This window comes from Bos javanicus, chromosome 17 (genome assembly GCF_032452875.1).
Source record: "Bos javanicus breed banteng chromosome 17, ARS-OSU_banteng_1.0, whole genome shotgun sequence".
NCBI classification, from domain to species: domain Eukaryota; kingdom Metazoa; phylum Chordata; class Mammalia; order Artiodactyla; family Bovidae; genus Bos; species Bos javanicus.
In genome coordinates this window covers 61,777,136-61,802,779 of record NC_083884.1, presented here as the reverse complement: position 1 = coordinate 61,802,779, position 25,644 = coordinate 61,777,136, and the positions used below count along the sequence as shown (strand labels likewise).

Below are 25,644 nucleotides of genomic sequence, written 5' to 3'. Positions count from 1 at the left end.
ATTATTAACATCTTGTCCCAGCCAGTATTTATTTTGAAGGCTGGACAGGTTATTAACTTTTTCAACTCATCAAGAAGAGCTTTCTTAATTGTACCATTGTTATTATAGTAGCTACTGGCTTTTATTTTAACTGTATAATATATGACTGTTTGCTTGTAATGCATGCACTAGTTTTGTGGCTCTCAGAGGGGGTTATCACAACAGAGACATATGTGGTTCAAAATGTGAATAGTGTTGCTGTTAGGACATTTTACTTAGCTGATGTCCCCACTTCACAATGAGGAAAGTGAGGTTTAGAGGGGTTAAATTAACCTACCTCTTGTAAGTAGACCGCAGGGAAGTAATAGAGCCCAGATTTCAACCCAGGCAGTCTGACCCTCCCTGCTTAACCATTACCCTTCCTCTCTTCCCAGACCAGTCCCCTTATCTGAATTCAAACCCATAAATTTAGAGAGGGAAAACTGAGGCTCAGCGAAGAGAAGGGACTTACTTAAGGTCACAGTGCTTCTCCCTCTAGAGAGGACCCAGAATGGAAGGGTCACCCCTAGGGAAAGGTCCCAGGGAAAGCCGGCAGGCCGTCCCGCTGTCCACTCGGGCAGACGGACGGGGCAAGAGTCTCTTGCAGGGTGGGTGGCCTGAGGGCGCCAGGGAGATGAGCCTTTGAGAGAGAAGGGGGAGCGAAGAGGCGTGCGGGATCCTACTCCACGTGTTCAACTTTGAGCCCCCTCTCCCGCCCCGGGCTTCCTCGGGCGGTCCCCACTCTGGGACCCCCTCCCCCCGACAAGGACTGGAGGGAAAGAAGCGCAGCAATGAACTTCTCCGCAACCCCTCTTGGCCCGACCTGCCCGCCTCCCACACCCAAATGCCCAGCCGCAACCTTTCACTCCGAACCCCCTGCCCCTTTACCTCTGCCCTCTCCTCTGACCATCCCTCACACGCCTCGAATTCTTACACGCGCCGCCCCAGCAACCCGGACCGACCGCCGGGGTCCGCACAGCACAGTACAGCCCGCCGGTGCAGCCGCCAAAGCCCCGAGCCCGGAGCTGTTGCAGCTGCAGCAGCCGCCGCAGAAACCGCCACCTCAGCCGCTGCCACCACGGCAGCTGCGCCAGCTCTCCCATCCGCCGCCTACGGTCCCCTCCGCCTGGCCGGCACCGCCCCATTCCCCCCTTCGCCGCGTCCTATTGGCTACCTCGGACGTCATGATGATCTCTGACTGGCCAACCCTTACGTCCTTCCCCAGTTAATGCAAGCCTCCTTACCCGCCTCCTTGGGGGGAGAGAGGCGGGACAAAGAAGCTCCGCCCCTTTCCCGCCCATTCTCCCCGCCTTACTCTTTCAGCTTAATCCTGAGGGACGCCCGGCTCTTCCAATTGGTGGAGAGTTAGACACACCGTGTTTCTGATTGGTCAGTCCTCAGGAGGTGGACCAAACCGAGGGGAATAAAGAATCGAATGGTGAAAAGGAAAGTTAATCAGACACCGAGTCCCGCCTTCTGAGATTGATGGGTAACCTAGCAACGCAGGAACAGCTGTGGTAACCAAGGACAGAAAAACCTAAAGACCACCGAGCAGGTGAGTGATCATGTGGGGAAGGGCTGGAGATGATGGGGAGATGTTGAATGGGATCTAGTCCTCTATCTTTTGACTCTCTGAGGAATCAGCATCCCGTCCCCCCCTCCTCCCACCGCGAGCCCGTCCCCATCTCAGGACCCTGATCTCCAGCCCCTGCCTCAGTCTGGACCTCCCTCTCGACCTTCTGCAAAGACGACTGAGCATCCTCTTTGGTGTCTCTGCCTCTACTCTGCCCCTCCTCTTGTCCACTTCGTGGTTCTACTTCCTCCTCCGTAAAACGTGGATGATACTAGTCAAGTGGAATCACACCAAAGTTAAACTACTTTCAAGTCACACATAGGTGACTTGGGGGTGAGAGAGTAGTTTTATAAGTCCCCTACCATTCCATCAACAGCTTATACATCCCAAAGTGAGCGTGCAATGAAAGTGAGTGTTTGAATTATGTACCTTTGTACCAATGTTGGCCTTTTGTGCTATAGTAACTTTAGACCTTAACTTCCATCGCTGTCCTTAAAATATAATTTCATTTACATACTCAAGAGAAAGGGTTTGTTGCAAGGATTAACTAAAACAAAGTAGAACAGTGGTCATCAGGGGCTGGGGGAGTGGGAAGCCGGCAGTTATTACTTAATAGGTACAGAGTTTCAATTTGGGATGATGAAAAAGTTCTGGAAGGCAGATGGTGGTGATGGTTGCATATAGATATGAATGTAACAATTTAATGCCACTGGATTTAAAATGGTAACAGTGGTAAACTTTATGTTGCCTGCATGCTTGCTCAGTTGCTTCAACTGAACTCAGTCTCTTCAGTTATGTCTTGACTCTGCAAACCCTTGGACGGTAGCCCACCAGGCTCCTCTATCCATAAGATTTTCCAGGCAAGAATACCTGAGTGGATTGGCCTTCCCTCCTCTAGGGAATCTTCCCAACCCAGGACTCCAACCTGGTCTTCTGCACTGAAGGTGGATTCTTTACCTCTGAGCTTATGTATATTTTAACACAATAATAATTTTTCAAAGCAACTATAAAGCTAGACAAAACCATCTATTGCTAAATTAGCACTCTGAAAATCAGCCAAAGGCATACAACAACCTGAGAGCTTTTATTCATAAAACCACCAAACTTCGAGTTTGTTCTGCACTTACCTGGGACTTCTCTGATTTCCCCATACTCAGTTCTATCTGGCATAATAGTTCAACCAGGGCGGGTAGCCCCCTGAAAGACAAGAGCTTCACTGTCGCTGTCTGATGGGGCTCACTTGATTTGGAGGACTTTTGGCTAAAGTAGCAATCTTGGTGGGACGAGAACGGGGAATGCCAGCGGGTGTAGCAGTCCAAGGTTGTAGTTCTATTTGGCGCCAACAGTGGACTGAAAACTTGGAGTTCTGGGGAATGGGGCATCCATGTGGAACCTGATGAGCTCTGTGTCTTACCTTGACTGACTAGAGGTTATGCGCATGTGCAGCAGAGACCTGCTTCAGGCCCAAGCGACTTAGAAATGCTTGGCTGTTGGAGCCTGTGTAGACAGGTGTACTGAATGCACAGGATACTTGCCATCCAAGAATAGGAGCCTTACTTGTTCAAAGTTTGAGCACAGCCCCTGACTGATATTTGGCTGAATATTAAACTATGTGGATACACAGGTGACCCCTAGGAAGCCAAGTTTTAAAATAAAAATATGCAAAAAAAAAAATTAAGCAGAAGTATCAGTAGCTGCACACCGTGAAGGAGACTGACTTGACAGATTTAGTCCGGGAAGTAAATTACCAAACGCCCAAGCAAAACAAAAACAGCAATCATTGGGAACAAAAATACTGTGTTGCTACCAAAAAAAAAAAATTCTTACAAGATTTCCAGTGTTCAGTAAAAATTGTGGGATGTGTGTAAACATACTCAGGGAAAAAAAGCAGTCAACAGAAACAGTCTCTATGTGTCCCCAGATGTTGGTTTCAGCAGACAAAGACTTCAAACAAGCTATTGTAAATATGATCAAAAAACTAAAGGAAACCATGTTTAAATAATTGAAAGAAGACAAGATAACAATGACTCATCAAATAGAAAATATTTAGTATCCCAGAATGCTGCTGCTACTGCTGCTAAGTCACTTCAGTCATGTCCGACTCTGTGCGACCCCATAGACGGCAGCCCACCAGGCTCCCCGCCCCTGGGATTCTCCAGGCAAGAACACTGAAGTGGGTTGCCATTTCCTTCTCCAATGCATGAAAGTGAAAAGTGAAAGTGAAGTCGCTCAGTCGTGTCCGACTCTTAGCTACTCCATGGACCGCAGAGTACCAGGCTGCTCCATCCATGGGATTTTCCAAGCAAGAGTACTGGAGTGGGGTGCCATTGCCTTCTCTGACAGATTATGATAAATTAAGATGTACATAAATCGACCACTAAAAAAATTTTTTTTTAAATCAATGGAATAATCAAAAGAATGGACTAAAAACATTTAACACAATAAAAAGCATTCGGTCTTTGGCAAAACTAATACAATATTGTAAAGTTTTAAAAATAAAATAAAATTAAAAAAATAAAATAAAAAGCATTTGGTCAATAGCATGGGGACAAAAAAGAAAAGGCATGAGATGAAATAAATAAAAAATAGTAAAACAGCAGATGTAAATCCAACTATATGAATCAGTTCAGTTCAGTTCAATCGCTCAGTCGTGTCTGACTCTTTGCGACCCTGTGAATCGCAGCACTCCAGGCCTCCCTGTCCATCACCAACTCCCGGAGTTCACTCAGACTCATGTCCATCAAGCCAGTGATGCCATCCAGCCATCTCACCCTGTGTCATCCCCTTCTCCTCCTGCCCCCAATCCCTCCCAGCATCAGGGTCTTTTCCAATGAGTCAACTCTTTGCATGAGGTGGCCAAAGTACTGGAGTTTCAGCTTTAGCATCATTCCTTCCAAAGAAATCCCAGGGCTGATCTCCTTCAGAATGGACTGGTTGGATTTCCTTGCAGTCCAAGGGACTCTCAAGAGTCTTCTCCAACACCACAGTTCAAAAGCATCAATGCTTCAGCGCTCAGCCTTCCTCACAGTCCAACTCTCACATCCATACATGACCACAGGAAAAACCATAGCCTTGACTAGATGAACCTTTGTTGGCAAAGTAATGTCTCTGCTTTTGAATATGCTATCTAGGTTGGTCATAACTTTCCTTCCAAGGAGTAAGCGTCTTTTAATTTCATGGCTGCAGTCACCATCTGCAGTGATTTTGGACCCCCCAAAAATAAAGTCAGTCACTGTTTCCATCATTTCCCCATCTATTTGCCATGAAGTGATGGGACCAGATGCCATGATCTTTGTTTTCTGAATGTTGAGCTTTAAGCCAACTTTTTCACTCTCCACTTTCACTTTCATCAAGAGGCTTTTTAGTTCCTTTTCACTTTCTGCCATAAGGGTGGTGTCATCTGCATATCTGAGGTTATTGATATTTCTCCCAGCAATCTTGATTCCAGCTTGTGTTTCTTCCAGTCCAGCGTTTGTCATGATGTACTTTGCATATGAGTTAAATAAGCAGGGTGACAATATACAGCCTTGACGTACTCCTTTTCCTATTTGGAACCAGTCTGTTGTTCCATGTCCAGTTCTAACTGTTGCTTCCTGACCTGCATACAGATTTCTCAAGAGGCAGGTCAGGTGGTCTGGTATTCCCATATCTTTAAGAATTTTCCAGAGTCTGTTGTGATCCACACAGTCAAAGGCTTTGGTATAGTCAATAAAGCAGAAATATATGTTTTTCTGGAACTCTCTTGCTTTTTCCATGATCCAACAGATGTTGGCAATTTGATCTCTGGAATAATTTAATGTAAATTATTAAATGGAAAAAAACACTCCAATCAAAACAGAGGTTGCCAGACTAAATTTAAAAAATGAGACTGGGGAACTCCTTGGCAGTCCTGTGATTAGGACTCAGTGCTTTCACTGCCAAAGGTGCAGGTTCAATCCCCAGTCAGGGAACTATGCTGTGCGGCACAGTCAAAAAAAAGAGAAAGAAATGTTTCAAAATAAATACATACATAAGTGAGACTAAAATATATTCTGCCTACAAGAAATTCATCTTAGATTAAAAGACACAGAAAATAAAAAAAGTTGGACTCCATGCAAACAGTAACCATAAGAAAGCTGGAAAGGCTAAACTGCTATCAGACAAAATTGACTTTAAGACAAAAAGGAAATATTACTAGAACAAAGAGGGACCATTTGATATTGATAGGAAGGCTAATATACCGGGAAGATATAGCTGGACTGACCAAGAAAATAAAAGGCACAAATTGCCAAAATGAGAACTACAGAAACTTAAAGAATTATAAGGAATATGATGAAAAACTTAATGCCAAAAATATAAGACAACTTAGATAAAATGAATGAATTCCTCAGTTTAGTTCAGTTGCTCAATTGTGTCTGGCTCTTTTCAACCCCATGGACTGCAGCACGCCAGACCTCCCTGTCCAACACCAACTCCCAGAGTTTACCCAAACTCATCTCCATTGAGTTGGTGATGCCATCCAACCATCTCATCCTCTGTTGTCCCCTTCTCCTCCCACCTTCAATCTTTCCCAGCATCAGGGTCTTTTCAAATGAGTCAGCTCTTCTAATCAGGTGGCCAAAATATTGGAGTTTCAGCTTCAACATCAGTTCTTGCAAGGAACACTCAGAACTAGAAAGACAAATTGTTAAAATTGACCCAAGAAGAAAGAGAAAATTTGAATAGACCTGTAACGAGTAAACAGATTGAATTAGAAATAGTCTTCCAGAATTCCCTGGCAGTCCAGTGGTTAAGACTTGGCGCTTTCACTGCTGTGGGCTCAGGTTTGATCCCTGGTTGGGAAACTAAGATCCCACCAGCTAGACGGTGCAGCCACAAAAAAAAAAAAAAAAAAAAGAATTAAGAACTGAGTCTTTTCTCCCTACTCAATTGCTAAATTCTCCGCATGTACATACTTCCCTTTTTCCCTGGGAGAAAACAGCTCTGGGCAGTGAGGCCAATGTATAGCCTAGTTCCTCCCTCAACATATAATAATAATCATAATCACTCCACTTGAGAGAGAGCTTTTAACCCTCCAAAGGGCCTTCCCATCTGTTAAACCATCCTTCCTCAACCCAGTTCCCATGTGATTGCTGTGACAGGTGTGTGTTCCCACGTGCAAAAGAGATAAGGGACTTGCCCAGACTTATTCCAAGAGCCCCTGGCAGGGGAGGATGCTGCACCCAGGGCTCCTAAGACCCAGCTGGTGAATCTGATCTTGATTCTGTAACTGATGGTGGTTTGAGATGGCACCAAGATCAGCTCATCAGACAGAGTGGGCAAGGCATGAGCAAGCCTTCCTTTGAATCTGGACAGAGCACTGGACGTAGCATATGGGAGGGCAAGAGTTTTTTTGGGGAGGCAGGCCACTGTGGTCCAAACCAGTGGTTCTCAACGAGGAGCACCCCGCACCCACCCCACAGGAACATTGGGCAATGTCTGGAGATATTGCATCTCCAACTGATGGGCGCTAAGGGCGAAAGAAGGATGCTACTGGCATCAAGTGGGTAGAGGCCAGGAATGACGCTAAACATCCTGCAACACACAGGACAGCCTCCACAACAATTATCTGACCCCAAATGACAATAGTGTGGAGACTGAAAAACTCTGTTCTACACTGGTATTTTCACACAAGTGCTACACACACACACACACACACCCCTACCTTTTCCCTTCAAGCCCTAGTTAGTGGAACTGAAAGCAAAAGGGATTAAAAATCAAGATCATTTGAAATACAGAACATCAGAGGAAATTATCTCTTTGGCCTTAGCTTTCAAATAATGGCACACATTATTTGTCCCGTCTGACTCTTTTTTGATCCCCTGGACTGTAGCCCACCAGGCTTCTCTGTCTATGGAACTTTCCAGGCAAGAATACTGGAGTGGGTTGCCATTTCTTCCAAGAAATACTTCCAACCCAGGAACTGAACCTGCAACTCTGGCGTCTCCTGCATTCGCAGGCAGATTCTTTACCACTGAGCCACCTGGGAAGACCCTAGCAGCAGGTTATATCTGATGGCCAATCAAATGCCTTTAACATAAAAGCTTTTGGATGCAGGTTGTTTTCTTTTAACCACAAGCCAGACAAAGAAATACATTTTCCTCCTCAACCTGGCACACAGCACAAGCCTGTTTAAATACAAAAGGATCCTTACTACATGCAGTGTGCTCTGATATTTTCTATTTCATTTATTTTTAATGCTAGTGTCAACAACCAAACTGATTCCACCATTCACTAAAGGGTCACAGTTTTAAAAAGACTCTTCTGCAACATCTATCAGTCAGGAAAAGCCAGTGTTTTGCATCTGATAAGATTATGATTTAAATGTATACATATATTTAAGTGGGGGAAGTCTATTTTAGAAAAATCCAAATTCACTGCTAAGAAATTCTTCCTCCTGTCTGAAACAACCCAAGTGATACTATCCACAGTTGCAGAGAACCAGAAATAAACACTTTGACAGCTACATTGCCAAAAGAGGAATTAAAAATTGTGATGAATTAATTTGTAAGGGGGAAGAGCCTGGAAAATGGTGAGTGGTTTAAGCGGTCTCTGTCTTCCTCCATTACTTACAGAAAGTCGTGAATAATGCAGAAGCCTGCATAATTAAAAACAGAAATAGTAAAAAGGAGTAGAAAAATGGATCCATGTTAGCTATTTATAAAACTTCCTATGCAAAAACAAATATATATTATTTTGAGAAAAAACACACATTCTGTTTTAAGAAGTATTCAAATGTCAATATTAAATCATATTATTTTGGAAGTCCACCTAAAAGCCCAACATGATTGAGTCCTGACTTCATGTCATGCTCACAACAGTTTTATCAAGCGTGGTGTCTGTTACTGTTCCCATGTCACAGGTGAAAGTGAAACTCTAGCTCAGTCATGTTTGACTCTTTGTCACCCCATGGACCATAAACCTGCTAGGCTCCTCTGTCCATGGAATTCTCCAGGCAAGAATACTGGAGTGGGTTGCCATTTCCTTCTCCAGAGGATCTTCCCAACCCAGGAGTTGAACCCAGATCGCCTACATTGCAGGTGGACTCTTTACCATCTGAACCACCAGGGAATGTCACAGGTGAGGAAGCCAAAGATGCTCAGAGACATTAATAGACTTAACTAAAGCCACGGAGCAAGGAAGTGGTGATCCCCTAGGACTGAACTTCAAATTCGTCTAACATGGGAACCCCCAAACTTAATCACCATGCAGTGGGCTCCTGTTTTCCTGTTCAGATTCAGAGATAAGGGCCCAGAAGGTTAAGTGAATTTGCTCAGGGCTATAGCCATGGCCAGTAGCCATAGAGAGTTATTCATTATAAACCTAACCAGCAGCTTGGAAATCTGCCCCGCGGAGTGCATTCCGTCCCAACCTCAGACGCTATTCAGAGCCCTCTGTCTCCAAAGCCCAGGGTAACACGGGAGCCTGGGGTCACAGAGCCATCTCCACCGATGAGATTCAGTCTGTTACTACCGCCAATGTTCACGGCTCCACCTCCAGCCCAGGAATCTTCTGCAAGCCAGAAGCCATCCAGGGAACACAGGTTCTCAAAAAGGACAAGAGAGGACTGAGTAATCCTTCAAAAGTGGCCACAGGGGGACTTTCCCATGGCTGAGTGACTAAACAACAATAGCATTCTGGTTTCAGACTCATCTTGCCTGGGTCCCACTATCTAGCTGGAGTGAAATAACATCAGGAGGTAGACATTGTTATCTTCTGTTTAATGAGTTGAAACAGATTTTCCAGTTACAGCAGAGATATAAAGTTTCCTTTTTAATGAGAAGTACTTAAAAATGAAAGTGTACTTAAAGAAAATACCTGAGTTGATAATAGCACAGCCTGGTCTAGAGATCTGGTAGAAGTCATAAGGCTGACATTCCAGTGAGAGGGATTTGGGCGACACTGAGTTGGAACCAGCCGTCATGAAGGTATCTCTTGTTACCCATCACTGTGGCATCAAGCTGACCTGTGGGCCCCGTGTCATCATCAGTTACATGGTGCGTCTTTGTAATTCGCCCATAATACCTGTCTCTTGAGAAACCTGTATGCGGGTCAGGAAGCAACAGTCAGAACCCTCTATGGAACAACTGACTGGTTCAGAATTGAGAAAGGAGTACCACAAGGCTGTTGTCACCCTGTTTATTTAACTTATACGCAGAGCACATGCGAAATGCCAGGCTGGATGAATCACAAGCTAGAATCAAGATTGCCAGGAGAAATATCAATAACCTCAGACATGCAGATGATACCACTCTAATGGCAGAAAGTGTTGATATCTGGCAGAAAACAACAAAATTCTGTAAAGCAATTATCCTTCAATTAAAAATAAATTAATTTTTTAAAACTTAAAAAAAAAAAGAAAATGAAGAGGAACTAAAGTGCCTCTTGATCCGGGTGAAGGAAGAGAGTGAAAAAGCCGGCTTAAAACTCAATATTAAAAAAACTAAGATCGTGGCATCTGGTCCCATCACTTCATGGCAGATAGAAGGGGAGAAGGTGGAAGCAGTGACAGATATCCTCTTCTTGGGCTCTAAAATCACTGCAGATGGTACTCCAGCCATGAAATTAGAAGACCATTCCTTCTTGGCAGGAAAGCTTTGACAAATCTAGATAATGTGTTAAAAAGCAAAGATATCACTTTGCCAACAGAAGTCTGTATAGTCAAGGCTATGGTTTTTCCAGCAGTCATGTATGGATATGAGAGCTAGACAGTAAAGAAGGCAGAGCACCAAGGAATTGATGTTTTTGAATTGTAGTGCTGCAGAAGACTCTTGAGAGTCCCTTGAACTATATGGAGATCAAACAAGTCAATCCTAAAGGAAATCAACTCTGAATATTCATTGAAAGGACTGATGCTGAAGCTCCAATACTTTGACCACCTGATGTGAAGAGCTGACTCATTGGAAAAGACCCTGATGCTGAGTAAGGTTGAAGGCAGGAGGAGAAGGGGACGACAGAGGATGAGATGGTTGGATGGCTTCACTGAGTCAATGGACATGAACTTTGGCAACCTCCGGGAGATGGTGAGGGACAGGGAAGCCTGGCATACTGCAGCCCGTGGGGTCTCGAACAGTCGAACATGACTTGGCAACTGAATAACAGCAGCAGCAACAAAAATTTCCAAAGTGTGTGAATACTTGACTCCAAAATATAAAAACCAATGAGAGGTGATTCAAAGCTTGCCCTAAAATGATTTAGTCGGTCTCCTTCACCTGCTTTTTTTTTTTTTTTTTTGGCACTCAGCTTGTGGGATCTTAGTTCCCTGACCACTTATCAAACCCAGGCCCCTCAACACTGGACTGCCAAGGAGTTCCAAGAGTGAGTTAGTATTTAAATGGCATTCCTTAAAATGAGATGCCCCTCATACCCACCCACACCCACACCCAGACACACACAAACACCCTGTCTCTCTCTCTCAAGTTTGTTTTTTCACACCCTCTGACTTCTCCATGGACTAGCGCTGGATTTGAGGGTACTTGTACGTGCTGGACTTTCTTCTCCTTTTTCTCCCCAGAGGGAAACATACATAATTTACCTCAAATCCTTTTTTTTTTTTAAACTCCAAAATGTTCCGAGAGGGAATGTAATACAACATCCAACAAGCCCATTTGAATGAAAACAAGGTATAATTTGCATGATAAAGATATATTTCCATTTATAAAGTTCAGCAACAGAATTAATGACAAATAAAGGGATGATCCAATTAAAGTCCCCCCTCCATTAATAGCAGTGCTTCACTCTCGGGGCAGGAATCTTAAAAGGAGAGGCTTGCGTTGGAAGAGATTTAAATATTAAGGTTGGTGGCATTAAAAAGGACATGAAGTGATCACATTAGAATTCAAGGAAAAGAGATTCTCCAGTGATTTTTGTCATCAGAAGTCAGATGCATTTCCCCCAGTCCCAGTTCCACTGGCTTTTTCTTGTTCACCCAAATGAGCTGTCAGGAACTGATGGGCGTCATCATAATCAAAGAAAACAAGTTTGCCCTTTAAAGCAAAAGAGGTAATTTGGCTGAAAGAAAATAGGAACATTTTCTTCAACACTGCATTCAATGTTGCACTCTTAAAAACTTCGAGCATTCTGATTTATGCATGAGAGCTTTGGGGGACACTGGGGAGACGTGCCTTCATGAAACATTTTGTTCACATCCATCCTGTGGCTGTGCAGATTTCCTTCATCCCCAGAGAGGCTGAGGAAGCTCCACGGCCATCCCTAAAATGTTATTTTCAGGAGAAGCCTGAAGCAACTCACAAGATTTATTAAGGCGCAGGAAGCAGGTGGGAATCAAAGAGATGCAAGATAGAGCACCTCCCTCTCGGTCCAGTGCAGGGGACATGGGTTCAAAACCAGGTCGGATCCCACATGCTGCATGGAATGCAGCCAAAAAAAAAAAAAAAAAAAACCAGTGAGAGAGAGAGGATTGAAGGTCTAGATACCTCCTTTTCAGCAAAGCAAAGAGTAAACAGAAAGAAGTGGAGGGAATCCAAGAAACAAGAAACACCTAAACGGCCAAATAGGAAGAAAGGCAGCCAGATCAGGTGCTAAGCAACTAACAACACAACTTCATTCCCTCCTTCCATAGTTGCTGAACTTTCATGTGTGCCTGTTCCATATCCCAAACTAGGTTATAAATTCTGGGAGGACAAGAAATACCTTGCATCTTTTTTTAAATATCCCTGGGGCCTCAATAAATACCCAAATGGGTGACTGCTCGGACTATCTTGCTGGGAACAGCAGCAGATGTAAGCAGACCAGTTAAAGAACTCTTTAATCATCAAGCGAGCACCATCAAGGGCCCTGCTCAGTGGCAGAGAGGCTGCTGAGAAGGAAACAGACTGGGAGCTCTCAGGGGTGAACACAGATAACTGGGTGGTATGTTGGATATGGGAGAGGAGGCAGAGTTCGGGTGGCATTCAGGTGTCTGGCTTGAACAATTCAGGTGGCAGAATTGTTGACCATCCAGACAAGGGGTACTGGATGGACAAGGCAAGGAGTGGAGACGTGGTGGGGTCCATCTTCGACACGGTATGTTGGGAGGTCCAGCCGATCCCGGCCATCTGGATCTCCAGGGAGGGGCGGGGTGGTGGGAGATGCAGACTGGGAAACCACTGAAGTCCTAAACTTTGGATTTCGTTTTCCCCCAGATAATAATACTTGTTATTTATCGAGCACTCACAATGCCAGGATCTGTGCCAGAAACTTCCCTTGTGATGATCCCTGTCTAATGACTGAGGAAGCCCAGGCTTAGTGGGATTAAATAGCCAGCCCAGGGTCCCGCAGCGAGGATCTGAAACTCACACGGGGTTGCTGCAAAGCTTAATACTTCTAGCCACCCGGCCATATAGGCCAACACTGATGACTGATTTCTGACTGCCACCATAGGTATTTTTTTTTCCCCTGAAAGTCTTTTAAACTTTTAATTTTGTAGTAATTATAGATTTACAGAAAAGTAGCAAAGATAGTACAGAGAATTCCCCTGTCACCTTCGTTCAGCTCCCCCAGATGTTAATAACTTACATAACCATGGTTTGTCAAAACTAAGAAATTAAAATTGATACAATGCTAGGAACTAAACTATCAACTTTATTTGGCTATCCGGTTTTCCTACTAATGTCCTTCTTGTGATTCGGGAGCCACTTCAGTATACACTGTTGCATCTAGCAAAACAGTTTTTCTTTTTTTTTTTTAAAGTATTTATTTATTTGGCTGTATCAGGTCTCGGTTGTGACACACAGGATCTTCATCACGACACTCTGGCTTCTCTCTAGCTGTGACATGGGCTGAGTTGCCCCCTTGGCATGTGGGATCTTAATTCCCCGACCAGGGATTAAACCTGAGTCCCCTGCATTGGAATGCAGATTTTTAACCACTGGACCCCCAGGGAAGTCCTAAAACAGTATTTTTTTTTAAATATATAGTTTTAAAGATTGAAGTATACTTGACTTACAATATTTGTCAGTTTTCAGGCATACAGGACAGTGGTTCAGCTTTATATATATACATATATGTACAACTTTTAAGATTTTTTTCCATTATGTTATTACAAGATATTGAATATAGTTCCCTGTGCTGTACAGTAAATCTTTGTTGTTTATCTATTTTATATACAGTAGTGTGGATCTGTAAATCCCATACTCCTAATTTATCCCCATCTCCTTCCCCCTTGATAAATGGAAGTTTGTTTTCTATGTCTATGAGTCTGTTTCTGTAGCAAAACAGTTTTCTAAGTAGTGCTTTGAAGTCTTTGGTCATCCCCACCCTGATTTTTAAAGTACATTTTTAAAAGCCAATGCAGATACACTGTGCTTGTCCTGGTGCTGTTTGCTCTCAGCACTATTATTTGCTTGTCTCTCTTCTGCTCTGTCTCTGGCTGTCCACCCCTGCTGGCTGCATTGCCCAGGCTCCTTGTCAGCTGGTTTCCCCCTGAATTCTGTCAAGGGGAGGTGCTGGTGTTAGATTGGAAGGCTGGACGAAGGGAGGAACCAGATTTCCACCCCTCCTCTCTGCTTTGGGCTGCATTTCCAGCAGAGGCTACAGCTCCACTGGGGCTACAGTGACTCCTGGACAGGAAATGGCTGTGGCTCCAGCTTCCCCCAGGGAACCCTGATCCCCAGACCCGCCCCCCCTCCTCCTCCTGTGTGGCTTCCGGCCACTGACAATCGCTGGGTGGCTTCCCCTTCCCCTGGTTGGCCACTCAGCTCTTCCATCACCCATGTCACTGGTGTGCATGCACAGTCATGTCCGACTCTTTCCAACCCCACGGACTGTAGCCCGCCAGGCTCTTCTGTCTGTGGGGTTCTCCAGGCAAGAATACTGGAATAGGCTGCCATGCCCTTCTCCAGGGGATCTTCCTGACCCAGGGATCTGACCCACGTCTCCTGCTTTGGTAGGCGAATTCTTCACCACTGAGCCACCTGGGAAGCCCAGGGTGTGTTTAAATACTTAGAATGATGTCTGCATTCCTGGTTGGCCCCTGCCTGACACACATGCCTGAGACCCACCTCCTTATTTGGTCCCCTTACCCTTGGGGCCCTGACACTGTCACGGAGTTAAAAGCTGTTTTCCGTGAGAGGTTCTGGGTCAAAGATGCAGAACGTCTAAGGTGAACTCTCCACATCAATAGTTTACAGCTGCTGTGGCCATGCCAGCCGTCCCGATGTCAGCGTGACCCTGATGACTGCCTTCTCCTTCCTTTTTCAGGGTGGCCAGACATAATCAAAGCAGGAGGCCCAGGGAGCCTACCCAAGTCTCAATCTCTCAGAGTGTGCAGAGGAGAAGCTCATAAAATGGCTCTGGACGTCCTAACCGTGGCCCCCCTCTATCAAGGTCCTGACATCAACAAAATAAGGCTGATAGCCCAGACAACCAAAAAGTCCACCATCCCGCCAAAAGCCCTAACCCCCGCCAGGAGCAAACTCACGACCATCGAGACCAAGAGGATCATGTCCGTCCTGGACGAGACTATCCACAAGGTGGAGCTGGTGAGCCTGCTGTCCCACGCGGCGTCAGAGTCCAAGACTTCGGAGGGGATGCTGGGGCCGGACATCGCGAAGGCAGTGAGGGAGCACGAGGACCTCTGCCAGGCCCTCCTGGACCGAGTCAGTTACCTGCAGGAGGAAGAAAGGAAACTGCAGGAGGCGGAAGAGTTCGAGGACGAAGCGTGGTTCCGAGAGCGCCTCTTCGCCATGGACTTGCAGAAATCCCAGCTCCCGCCGCTGATGCAGGAGATCAAAGAATCCACCAAGAACGTCGTGAGACTCCTGCTCAGTAACCCCCAGGCCGCCAGCCTGCTGCAGGCTCAGACCCTGGGCAGGAGCAAGGAAGCCCAGTGTTTTATCGATAGCCTGGTAGAACTCCGAGGTTTCCTGTTTGAGAAGTTACTCACCAGTCCTATGGAAGCCAGAGACAAGATCCAGTTCATCCAGGACATCACCCGACGGAATCGGAGGCACCAAGAGATCATAGACACCCTGGAAAATGAACTGGCAGCCTGTGTGAGGAACAGGAATGCGGAGGTATGAATACACGGTACTGGTCAGATTAGAGCTAGAGCCCCCAGGGAGAGGCCCCACGTCTTTTGGCAATTGGGGTTTCTTCCTTCCACGGTTTAAATAGTTGTTTTCATTCATTTGCTCCACAAATATTGTTTTGAGCACTCACCAGGTGCCAGGTCTTACAAATGATGAGTCCACATAGTCTCAGCCTCATGGAGTTCATGAGAGAGAAGGCAGGTCTTAAAGATCTGATTTAATTACGTCTTGAGAAGTACAAGAAAGGGTTAAGTACAAAGTGCTATAAGAGAGTGTTATAGGAAGCCTGAACTTGGAACTCAGAGACATGGAATCCATGACTTGAAGAATGAGACGGTGTAAACCAGGTGGGTGAAATAGAGAGGGACTTTCCAGTCCAGGGCTGGATAATAAACATTTAAGACTTTGCTGAGAGATCACCTTTGAGGCCTATTCAAGGAATGTGATCTTTGTCCTGAGGGCAGGTGAGAGGGGTGGAAGTTCTAGAAGAATTTTTAAGAGGGGAAAAGATAACATGATCCCAACCTAATAACCATCTGGGGACACCTACTGTGTTATTTTATTTTAAAAATTATTTTTGTTCATTTATTTTTGGTGGCCTGAGCTTGTTTGTTGCTGCCTGTGGGCTTTCTCTGATTGCAGTGAGCCAGGGCTCTCCTCTATTTGCGGTGAGCCAGCTTCTCATTGTGGTGGCTTCTCTTGTGAAGAACAAACTCCAGAGCCTAGGCTGGGAAGCTGTGGCGCTCGGGCTCAGCTGCCCCACAGCATGTGGGATCTTCCCAGACCAGGGATCAAACACATGTCCCCTGACTTGGCAGGCTGATTCTTCACCACTGGACCACCAGGGAAGTCCTGTGTGTGATTTTTTTACATACATTTTCTCACCAACATCTTACAAAGTCCCTGGAGGTGATGTATAAGTGTAGGTTTAGCTGCTAAAACAAAGAGACCCCAAATAATAGGGGCTTAGTCAAGCTGGAGACGGATTTCTGTTTAACAGAGAGCTGGCACGGAAGTTCTGCTTCGTAAACTTGTCAGGGGCCCAGGTTCCTTCTGGCTGGCTTCTCTGACATCCTTCACACAAGACTTCAAACCATGGACCCAAGAGGATGGTCCAGCTTCCCCTAGTCGTGTTGTTATTGGTCCAGCCAGCAGGAAAGAGGAAAGCAGAGAAGGGGGCTTTGACCTGCTCTTTTGGGCCACCAACTGGAAGCAGTTCTTAGCCAGTGCTAGAGATGCGGCCATGGGGTCGCTAAGAGTTGGACACGACTGAGCGACTTCACTTTCACTTTTCACTTTCATGCACTGGAGAAGGAAATGGCAACCCACTCCAGTGTTCTTGCCTGGAGAATCCCAGGGATGGGGAAGCCGTCTATGGGGTCGCACAGAGTCGGACACGACTGAAATGACTTAGCAACAGCAGACATGCTGGGAAAGTGGTCTGTAGCCGGGGCCATGCTCCCAGCAAAACATTTTGGTCTATAGCCTTGCCAGGGAGAGCAGGTCCTGGGGGACAGCTGCCACCTTTTCATCGCCCTGTGATAGATGAGAGACCAAGGCCATTCTCCCTCCCTGGCGCACTGGTTTCCTGACTTGGTCCTGTTCGGCATTCACTAGGGCTTGTTGATGACTACTTGTGTGATGATTTGATTGGGGTCTGGGTCCCTCACAGGAGGACAGAGACCTCATCTCTCTCAGCCCCCCGCTGTGTCCCCAGCAGACCTGGCATGAAAAGCAGACATGCTAATTATTTGGTGAGTGGAGAGATGACAGGCTCCCAGGAGTTCAGTCAGAGGAGGCCACTCAGAGGTTGGAGGGGTGTGACTTAGGGACAGGGACAGGACCCCACCCTGCCAAGTGTCTTTGCTGATCTCATTCAGGTGGTGGAAAACAACTTGGGGCTGCCAAGTTGGACAGATCTGGGTGGGCAAATTTCATTTCTGCCAGGTGGGCAAATTTCATCAGGTCATCAGATCTCAGTGTAAAATGAGGGGGTGACACCAATTAGGCAGGTTTCAGGGGTCCACACGAGAAGCTCTGACTCCTCATAGCACTGCCTGCCTTCAAACCCAGCACCTGAAGATTGAAGACTTGCCCACAGGATTGGCTTGCCTCAAACCCCCTCCCTAAGCCCACCTGCCACTCCCTGAGTCCAGGAAGTGAGCTCAGACCCACTGTGGGCCCCCTGCCAGCCGCCCCCAAGCCCAAAGCTGCTGGCCTGAGCCAGCCACAGCACCAGTGTGTTCAGAGGGAAACTCTAGCGCTTATGATCAGCCTTTGGAGCTTGTTTACGGAACAGCCCCAACTCCCCCAACCCAACCCTAATTCCTGTTTCAGAACCCACTGAGGGCAGGAGCCAAGCCAGGCCCTCAAGGGGAGAACTGGGTGGCATTCCCCGCGCTAGGCGTTTATCTCACACCTTCATGCATCATGCCAGGTATCTCTACCAACTGGGTACTTCCCATTGCGCCTCAGGCAGGAGCATGGAGCTGTCTCAGGCACGCTGAGCCCTTGGCTCACTCCAGGAAACAGAGGGTGGTGGTCACAGATGTGGGCTCCAGATGGGACAGACCGGGCCTCAAATTCTAGTGAAGCTGCACAACCCCAGACAGACTCAACCCCTCTATTTTCCCGTCTCTAGGCAGGCGGTCCCGTCTTCATCCTGGGCCAGGGGTAGGATGGGGAGACATAATAATGCCCCCCACCTCCGAGAGCTGCAGGCACGCCAGCCTCTCCTGCCTTGGCGACCCACCATGGCGGGCGGTATCCTCGAGAGTCTCTCCTCTTTCTGGTCCAGGTGGAGAAGGAGAACTTTGTGATCCAAGAGCTGAAAAACCACCTGCACCAGGTGCTCAGGTTCTCGGAGAACAGCCTCCTGCGCACCAAGCAGGAGGCGGAGAAGCAGCAGAAGGCGGACTTCCGGGCCTCACAGGCCAGGGTGGCCACGGTCCAGCAGGAGATCCTGGTGCTGCAGTCGCAGTTCCACAACCTGGTCATGGAGAACCGGGACACAGAGCAGGCGCTGAGGAAGGTGCCCTGGGGAGGCGGGACAGCGCGGGCAGTGGGGCCACCAGGGCGGGGGGTGGGGGTGGGCAGAGGAGCAGGGGGGCACTGGGGGCAGAGACATGGGGTCCCACTACATGCCAGCTCTGTGACCTTGAGCAAGCTCCCAAGCTCCTCTGGGCCCGGCAAGGAGGAGGACACCCACCCACCCATCCTGCAAAGGAAATGAAGGCACACAGAAACCTCTGGCAAATCCCTCAGCTCCCTCCAAGCCTTAGTTTCCACATTTTGAAGACGATCACGATTGAATAGGCCTCAATGAGTTATTATGAGAACTAGATGAGATGGGGGGGTGGAGAGCTGGTGCCTAGTAGGTGCTCATTAAGTATCCTTTCTTCATCCGCCTTCTGCCTCATCTCAGCCAGGCCCCAGGCCCTGCAGGCCCCGCAGGCCCCGCAGGCCCCGCAGGCCCCAGTTTGCTGTGGACTCCCTTTCTGCACAAAGGGCACCCTTGCTATCACTTGTCCTCACTTCATTTTCATTTCACAAATCTTTGGAGAATCTGCTGGAAGCCCTGGGCCTCTCCCCCATGAAAAGGCACAGGTGCCCCTGCACACCGGGGTGGGCAATTCTTGGGTCACAGGCCCCCTGGAGCCAGCCTGTGCATGGTGCACAAGTTAAGAACTTTTGCACTGTAAGGGCTGTGTGTTTAACCATTCAGTCATGTCAGACTCTTTGCAAGCCCATGGACTGTAGCCCGCTAGGCTCCTCTGTCCATGGGATTCTCCAGGCAAGAATATTGGAGAATACTATCCATTTCCTTCTCCAGGAGATCTTCCCAACCCAGGGTTCAAACCTGGATCTCCTACATTACAGGCAGATTCTTTACCATCTGAGCTACCAGGGAAGCCTGTAAGAACTAAGGAGCCAATTTTTAAACATTGAGGTGAAATTCACATAACGAAAAAATATAACCATTTTATTCAGTGGCACTTAGTATTCACAGCGTTGTACAACCACAACCTCTCTCTAGTTCCAAAATACTTTCATCACCTCTAAACAAACCTTGTACTCATTAAGCAGTTTCTCACCCACTTCCCTTCCCCCAGCCCCTGGAAACCACTAATCTTCTTTCTGTCTCCTTGGATTTGCCTATTCTGGACTCTTCATGTAAATGGAGTCATAAAATATATAGTCTTTCTAGCATCTCCTTTTCAAGGTCTGCCCACATAGCATCTGCCAACACTTCACTCCTTTTTGTGGCAGAATAATATTGCAGAATTCCAAAGAATAGCAAGGAGAGAAAAGAAAGCCTTCCTCAATGATCAGTGCAAAGAAATAGAGGAAAACAATAGAATGGGAAAGACTAGAGATCTCTTCAAGAAAATTAGAGATACCAAGGGAACATTTCATGCAAAGATGAGCTCGATAAAGGACAGAAATGGTATGGACCTAACAGAAGCAGAAGATATTAAGATGTGGCAAGAATACACAGAAGAACTGTACAAAAAAGATCTTCATGACCCAGATGATCGCAATGGTGTGATAACTTACCTAGAGCCAGACTTCCTGGAATGTGAAGTCAAGTGGGCCTTAGGAAGCATCACTAGGAACAAAGCTAGTGGAGGTGATGGAATTCCAGTTGAGCTATTTAAAATCCTGAAAGATGATGCTGTGAAAGTGCTACACTCAATATGTCAGCAAATCTGGAAAACTTAGCAGTGGCCACAGGACTGGAAAAGGTCAGTTTTCATTCCAATCCCAAAGAAAGGCAATGCCAAAGAATGTTCAAACTACTGCACAATTGTACTCATCTCACATGCTAGTAAATTAATGCTCAAAATTCTCCAAGCCAGGCTTCAACAGTATGTGAACTGTGAACTTCCAGATGTTCAAGCTGGTTTTAGAAAAGGCAGAGGAACCAGAGATCAAATTGCCAACATCCACTGGATCATGAAAAAAGCAAGAGAGTTCCAGAAAAACATCTATTTCTGCTTTATTGACTATGCCAAAGCCTTTGACTGTGTGGATCACAACAAACTGTGGAAAATTCTTCAAGAGATGGGAATACCAGACCACCTGACCTGCCTCTTGAGAAACCTGTATGCAGGTCAGGAAGCAACAGTTAGAACTGGATATGGAACAACAGACTAGTTCCAAATAGGGAAAGAAGTACATCAAGGCTGTATATTGTCACCCTGCTTGTTTAACTTATATGCAGAGTACATCATGAGAAACGCTGGGTTGGATGAAGCACAAGCTGGAATTAAGATTGCTGGGAGAAATATCAATAACCTCAGATATGCAGATGACACCACCCTTATGGCAGAAAGTGAAGAGGAACTAAAGAGCCTCTTGATGAAAGTGAAGGAATAGAGTGAAAAAGTTGGCTTAAAGCTCAACATTCAGAAAACTCAGATCATGGCATCTGGTCCCATTACTTCATGGCAAATAGATGGGGAAATGATGGAAACAGTGACTGACTTTATTTTTTTGGGGTCCAAAATCACTGCAGATGGTGACTGCAGCCATGAAATTAAAAGACGCTTACTCCTTGGAAGGAAAGTTATGACCAACCTAGATAGCATATTCAAAAGCAGAGACATTACTTTGCCAACAAAGGTCTGTCTAGTCAAGGCTATGGTTTTTCCAGTAGTCATGAATGGATGTGAGAGTTGGACTATAAAGAAAGCTGAGGTGAAAAACTGATGCTTTTGAACCATGGTGTTGGAGAAGACTGTTGAGAGTCCCTTGGACTGCAAGGAGATCCAACCAGTCTATCCTAAAGGAGATCAATCCTGATTGTTCAGGAAGGACTGATGTTGAAGCTGAAACTCTAATACTTTGGGCACCTGATGTGAAGAACTGACTCATTGGAAAAGACTCTGATGCTGGGAAAGTTTGAAGGTGGGAGAAGGGGATGACAAAGGATGAGATGGTTGGATGGCATCACAGACTCAATGGAGATGAGTTTGAGTAAACTCTGGGAGTTGGTGATGGAGATGGAGGCTTGGTGTGCTGCAGTCCATGGGGTCGCAAAGAGTTGGACACAACTGAGTGACTGAACTGAACTGAACATTCCATTGTACGTACAGGAGCTGATCTTTTAAAGACAAAATTAGAGCACATTCCTCTGCTGTGTCTAAATCCATGCAACAGTGAGTGTCCCCTCCCCCTTACACTAGAAACCAAACTCCTCCCACTGCAGACCCTCCCTCTGCAGCACAGCTTCTCACTCTGAACTCACTGGGACCGTGCTCCCCTGCGGCCATGCCATCCCAGCCACACAGGCTCAGGTGCCTATTCTTTAAACATCACGAGCTTGTTCCCAGCTCAGGGCCTTTGCACTGGCTGCTCCATCTGCCTAGAATGTTCCGGAGCCAGACAGCTGGCTTCAAATCCAAGCTCTAACCACCCATCAGCTCCGTGATCTTGGGTCCAGTGAGTCAGTACTCCTGATTCCGTGCCCTCATCTGTGAAATGGAGAACCTACCTTGTGGTGTGGATTCAAGCAGGCGAGTAGGCGAGGCATGACATACCACCTGCTGACACAGAGCAGGCTTGGTGCCGTTCATTGTTACTATCAGTCCATCACACAATGACTAATTGAATTTTTTTTTTTTTCAGAAAAAATATAAAGTGGAAACGGAAATTGAGAACTGGATCCAGAAATACGATTCGGAGATGAGTGAAAAGCAGGTATTTGTCTGCCTAATTCTGTCTCAAGTGTGTTTCCCAAGATCCTCTAGGAATCGGGTGAGGGGGCAGGGGAAGAGAAGCCCTCGATGGTCCATGGTCTATGCCCAGTTCTGGGCCTCCCCAGAGTGACTTCCCTGTCGCTTCCTTAGGCTCAAGGGTTTGTCTAGTGTGGGGCAGTGAGGGGAGCAGTGGCAAAGGAAGGAAACGGAAGCTGCCAGCCACTAAGTGGCGCTTGACACCAGATCCAAAGATCTGGGCTCCATCTAGGGTCAACATAGCAGGCTCCCTGTCCCCTCCTGTTCGGCTCCCTCCAGCAGCCCCACCAGCCAGGACTCATCCGTGCTGGACTCAAGTACGAGTTCACCTCCATCACTTCACTCAGTTACCCAGGAACTTTCTACCAAGTGCTTGAGATGGGCCGGGTGCCAGCCTCCAGCAGTGGAGAAAGTCCCCACTGTCATCTGGAGGTTCTACTCTAGTGGCACTGATGTCGCTGTGTGACCTTAAGCAAGGGACTTGACCTTGGATTCTGCATGTGATCAACATAAGCAGTAACACCCAGGCCGGGACCATGGTGTGGATTCAGTGAGGCTCGGACAACACAGGATCTGGCCTGGAGCAGGTGCTCAGGGGACAGCAGCCTATAAAACAGGGGTGCCCTGAGGCCTTCACGCAGCTCTGTGCTGACATCAGTGGCCCAGAGCCCCAACTTTGGGGCCAGGAAGGCCTGGTGAGCACTGGAGAGGACCTCAGCCTCTGAGTGGCCCAATGTCAGGCATGATGTCAAGAGTAGGGCAACTCGGGGTCTGTCTGATCCCCAGTGCTCTAGGAAGGGGGAGACTGGAGGCTGTGCTCATTTCTCTGTTCCCAGTGAGGGTGGTGGGTTAATGATGGCAAAGACAGAGTCCACTTAGCTCTGCCTTCTCTGGAAGTACTTTGCTTCTAATACATGCTTGGTGGGAAGGAGGGAGGGAGGGAGATAGGTGTGAATTACAGCAGCAGAGGCAGTGGTTAGTTAGAGGTAGGGAAGAACTGTGGGGTTCCGTCACCCGAGGAAGGTCCTCTCTGGGTATCTTTGTGACATGGGCCACATTGATGGCAGCGGCTGGCATTTTTTTAAATGTCCCCACTGTGTGCCTGGCACCACCATTTAGGACGTTGCATCCAGCCCAACATTTAATCAGGGAAATAGTTCCCACCCCTGCTCCTGGGTTTGGAATCGTCCCCACGTTTCAGATGAGGAAAAAGGGAAGGCTTGGAACAAGGTGAAGCCCCTCAAGACGCGGCCAAGCTGAGATTAGAAGCCCAGTCGGCCCAGCTCACAATGGGTGTTTTCCTCATTCCTGAAATTATTTAAGCTGGGCCTCACACCGCAAGCTGGGGATGGACTGCCATCACCTCTCCCCTTCCCATCTGGGCCTGGGATGCAGACAAGCTTAGCACTGGCAGCCATGGCTGGGGGTGGCAGCACCTGCAGGGAGGTGGGGAGCATGCAGCAGCACCCACAAGAGGGTGGAGACGGAGCTCTGAGCCTGGCGATGGCCCACCCGCCCCCTGCCTCTCGCCCCAGGACGAGTACGAGGAGCTGGACATCATCCACAAAGAGGAGCAGCTCCAGCTGGAGGAGCTGAAGAAACGGCACGACGTGCTGGTGGAAGAGTTCTCCCAGATCCAGGCCGAGCGCGAGATCTTGACCAAGAAGAGGCTAGAGGACGAGCAGGAGATGGTGCGCATGGTGCGGGCCGCCACGCTCATCCAGGCCCTGTGGAAGGGCTACCTGGTCCGCTCCATGCTCAAGTCCAAGAAGAAGAAGCGGGGCAAGGGCAAAGGAGAGACGAAGGGCAAGGGCAAAGGAAAAGGCAAGAAGTAAGTCCTGCCTTCGCGCTCGCCGTATTCTAACCTCTCACTCGAGAGCCGGCCTGGGAAGCCCCTGGGATGGGGAGCCCCGTGGTTTATGACTTCAACGCTTTTTCAAAATTAAAAACCATTGTCAAGCATAGCCTACAGATAAACTTCATTTTCCCTGGGGCCCCTGGGTGGTGTGTCCACGCTGCTGATGCTTTGTCCATTGTAGGGGGTGGGGCGGAGAGGCGGTGGGGAACACCCCAGGCGTACCCCTCTTTCCTGCCTGCCCCAGTCCCAGACCAGAAGTTGCCATGACTGCAACAGACGTATCACTGGCCAGGACAGACAGGCGGGGCGAGCAGAGAATTCTTAGAGGGACAGGGAGGGTTTCGGGCTGCCCTCAGTCCCTGCTCTGGGAATTACTTTGTTTACAACTTCACCCCCATTTAAAACTGTGAAAGCGCAGGGTCAAAGCCCAGCAACCTCACATTGGCCTTAATTGGTATCCAGGGGGGTCGAACAATGAATTTTTTAATTCACTTCTGGCATTAAAAAAAAAAAAAAAAACCACCCAGAGGCTATTGCTTAGAAATGGCTTTTCTGGGATTAAAAAAAAAAATCTCAGCATCCAGATAGCTTGGGCCTCCGTCTTCAAAAGATGGGCAGCAGCACCCCCTATAGATGCCCGTAGATGGCAGAGACAGGTTGCCCCAGTCCCCAGCACTCCTAAAGGTCTTCCAGCCCTCACCGCCTCAGTGTCAGCTGCCTCTTTTCATCATACTTGGGAAGTCGCTTCCTTTTTTTTAGTATAGTTTGGAGGAAAGAGGTACTTGTGGCCAATGTCTGTTAAAACGTAGGGGGAGGGGATGAAGGCAAATGAGAGTTTCAAGTAAAACTGAGGAGGGTTCTAATTCTGTTAAGAGTTCTAGGAAATTTAAACATCCACGTGTAAAATGCTGTGTTTGTGCTGAGAGCGCAGCTTGCTGGCTTCCTTCATGGCCCACCGACTTGCGTAGGCATCTGTACATGCGCCCCTGCTCCGTGTCACCGTTGGCTCCTCCCACAGTTCCCCAGGAGTGTTTGCGCACCTTTTCCCCCAGCGTAGTGGTCTAGAACCCAAGATGTGGCCTCAGCTGGCCTGTCTGGAATATCTGTGCTTCCTGGAGGCGCATCATGGGAAAATGGGGACAAGGAGAGGCCCAAAGCCTGGCCTCCACCCTACCCACTGGGACGCTGCGATTCTGGGTGCAACTCCATTAGGGCAAAGGCTTGGCTGTTCTTCCTAAGGGGCCTGACCCAGGACAGTGCAGAGCAGGGAAAAGGTGGGCCCTGACCAGTTAGGGCTCCATCTTGAATGCTCTCCAGGTGCCATGTGTAACTTTGTGTTCTTACTGGACCCCTCAATTTGGCAAAGTCCAATAATTGTGGATTTTGCTTTTTAAGAGCTTTGGTGCTGTA

The 25,644-nt window shown here is 47.5% G+C and overlaps 2 protein-coding genes across 10 annotated transcripts in view; one reads left to right on the top strand and one right to left on the bottom strand.

The window, feature by feature from the left end:
- Window positions 1-1,133, bottom strand: part of TPCN1 (two pore segment channel 1) — a 60,655-nt gene extending 59,522 nt beyond the window's left edge. For 2 of the 7 annotated variants that reach the window (XM_061384933.1, XM_061384934.1), the window contains exon 1: window positions 907-1,123. The gene's annotated coding sequence lies outside the window, so the exon portion shown is untranslated. Of the gene's footprint in view, window positions 1-906 lie in introns of all 7 variants that reach the window. The other 5 variants (XM_061384937.1, XM_061384936.1, XM_061384939.1 and 2 more) reach the window with 4 other exon arrangements.
- Window positions 1,134-1,260: 127 nt separating this feature from the next.
- Window positions 1,261-24,340, top strand: IQCD (IQ motif containing D). 3 transcript variants are annotated; one of them, XM_061384949.1, is made up of 5 exons: window positions 1,261-1,573; window positions 14,810-15,624; window positions 18,437-18,670; window positions 22,270-22,341; window positions 23,912-24,340. In XM_061384949.1, the coding sequence occupies exons 2-5, from the start codon at window positions 14,896-14,898 to the stop codon at window positions 24,209-24,211; spliced, it is 1,335 nt and encodes a 444-aa protein (XP_061240933.1). In that variant the 5' UTR covers window positions 1,261-1,573; window positions 14,810-14,895; the 3' UTR covers window positions 24,212-24,340. The 3 variants fall into 3 exon arrangements, with proteins under 3 accessions (XP_061240933.1, XP_061240935.1, XP_061240936.1); XM_061384951.1 differs by lacking the exon at window positions 1,261-1,573 and adding an exon at window positions 12,368-12,634; XM_061384952.1 differs by lacking the exon at window positions 1,261-1,573 and adding an exon at window positions 14,342-14,495.
- The last annotated feature ends 1,304 nt before the right edge of the window (window positions 24,341-25,644 follow it).

Bases quoted from the DNA above. Each gene is read 5' to 3' on its own strand.
- IQCD (XM_061384949.1), top strand. From the start codon at position 14,896: ATGGCTCTGGACGTCCTAACCGTGGCCCCCCTCTATCAAGGTCCTGAC. The intron at 15,625-18,436 runs GTATGAATACAC...TTTCTGGTCCAG, and splicing joins TGAGGAACAGGAATGCGGAG to GTGGAGAAGGAGAACTTTGT. The intron at 22,342-23,911 runs GTATTTGTCTGC...CTCTCGCCCCAG, and splicing joins CGGAGATGAGTGAAAAGCAG to GACGAGTACGAGGAGCTGGA.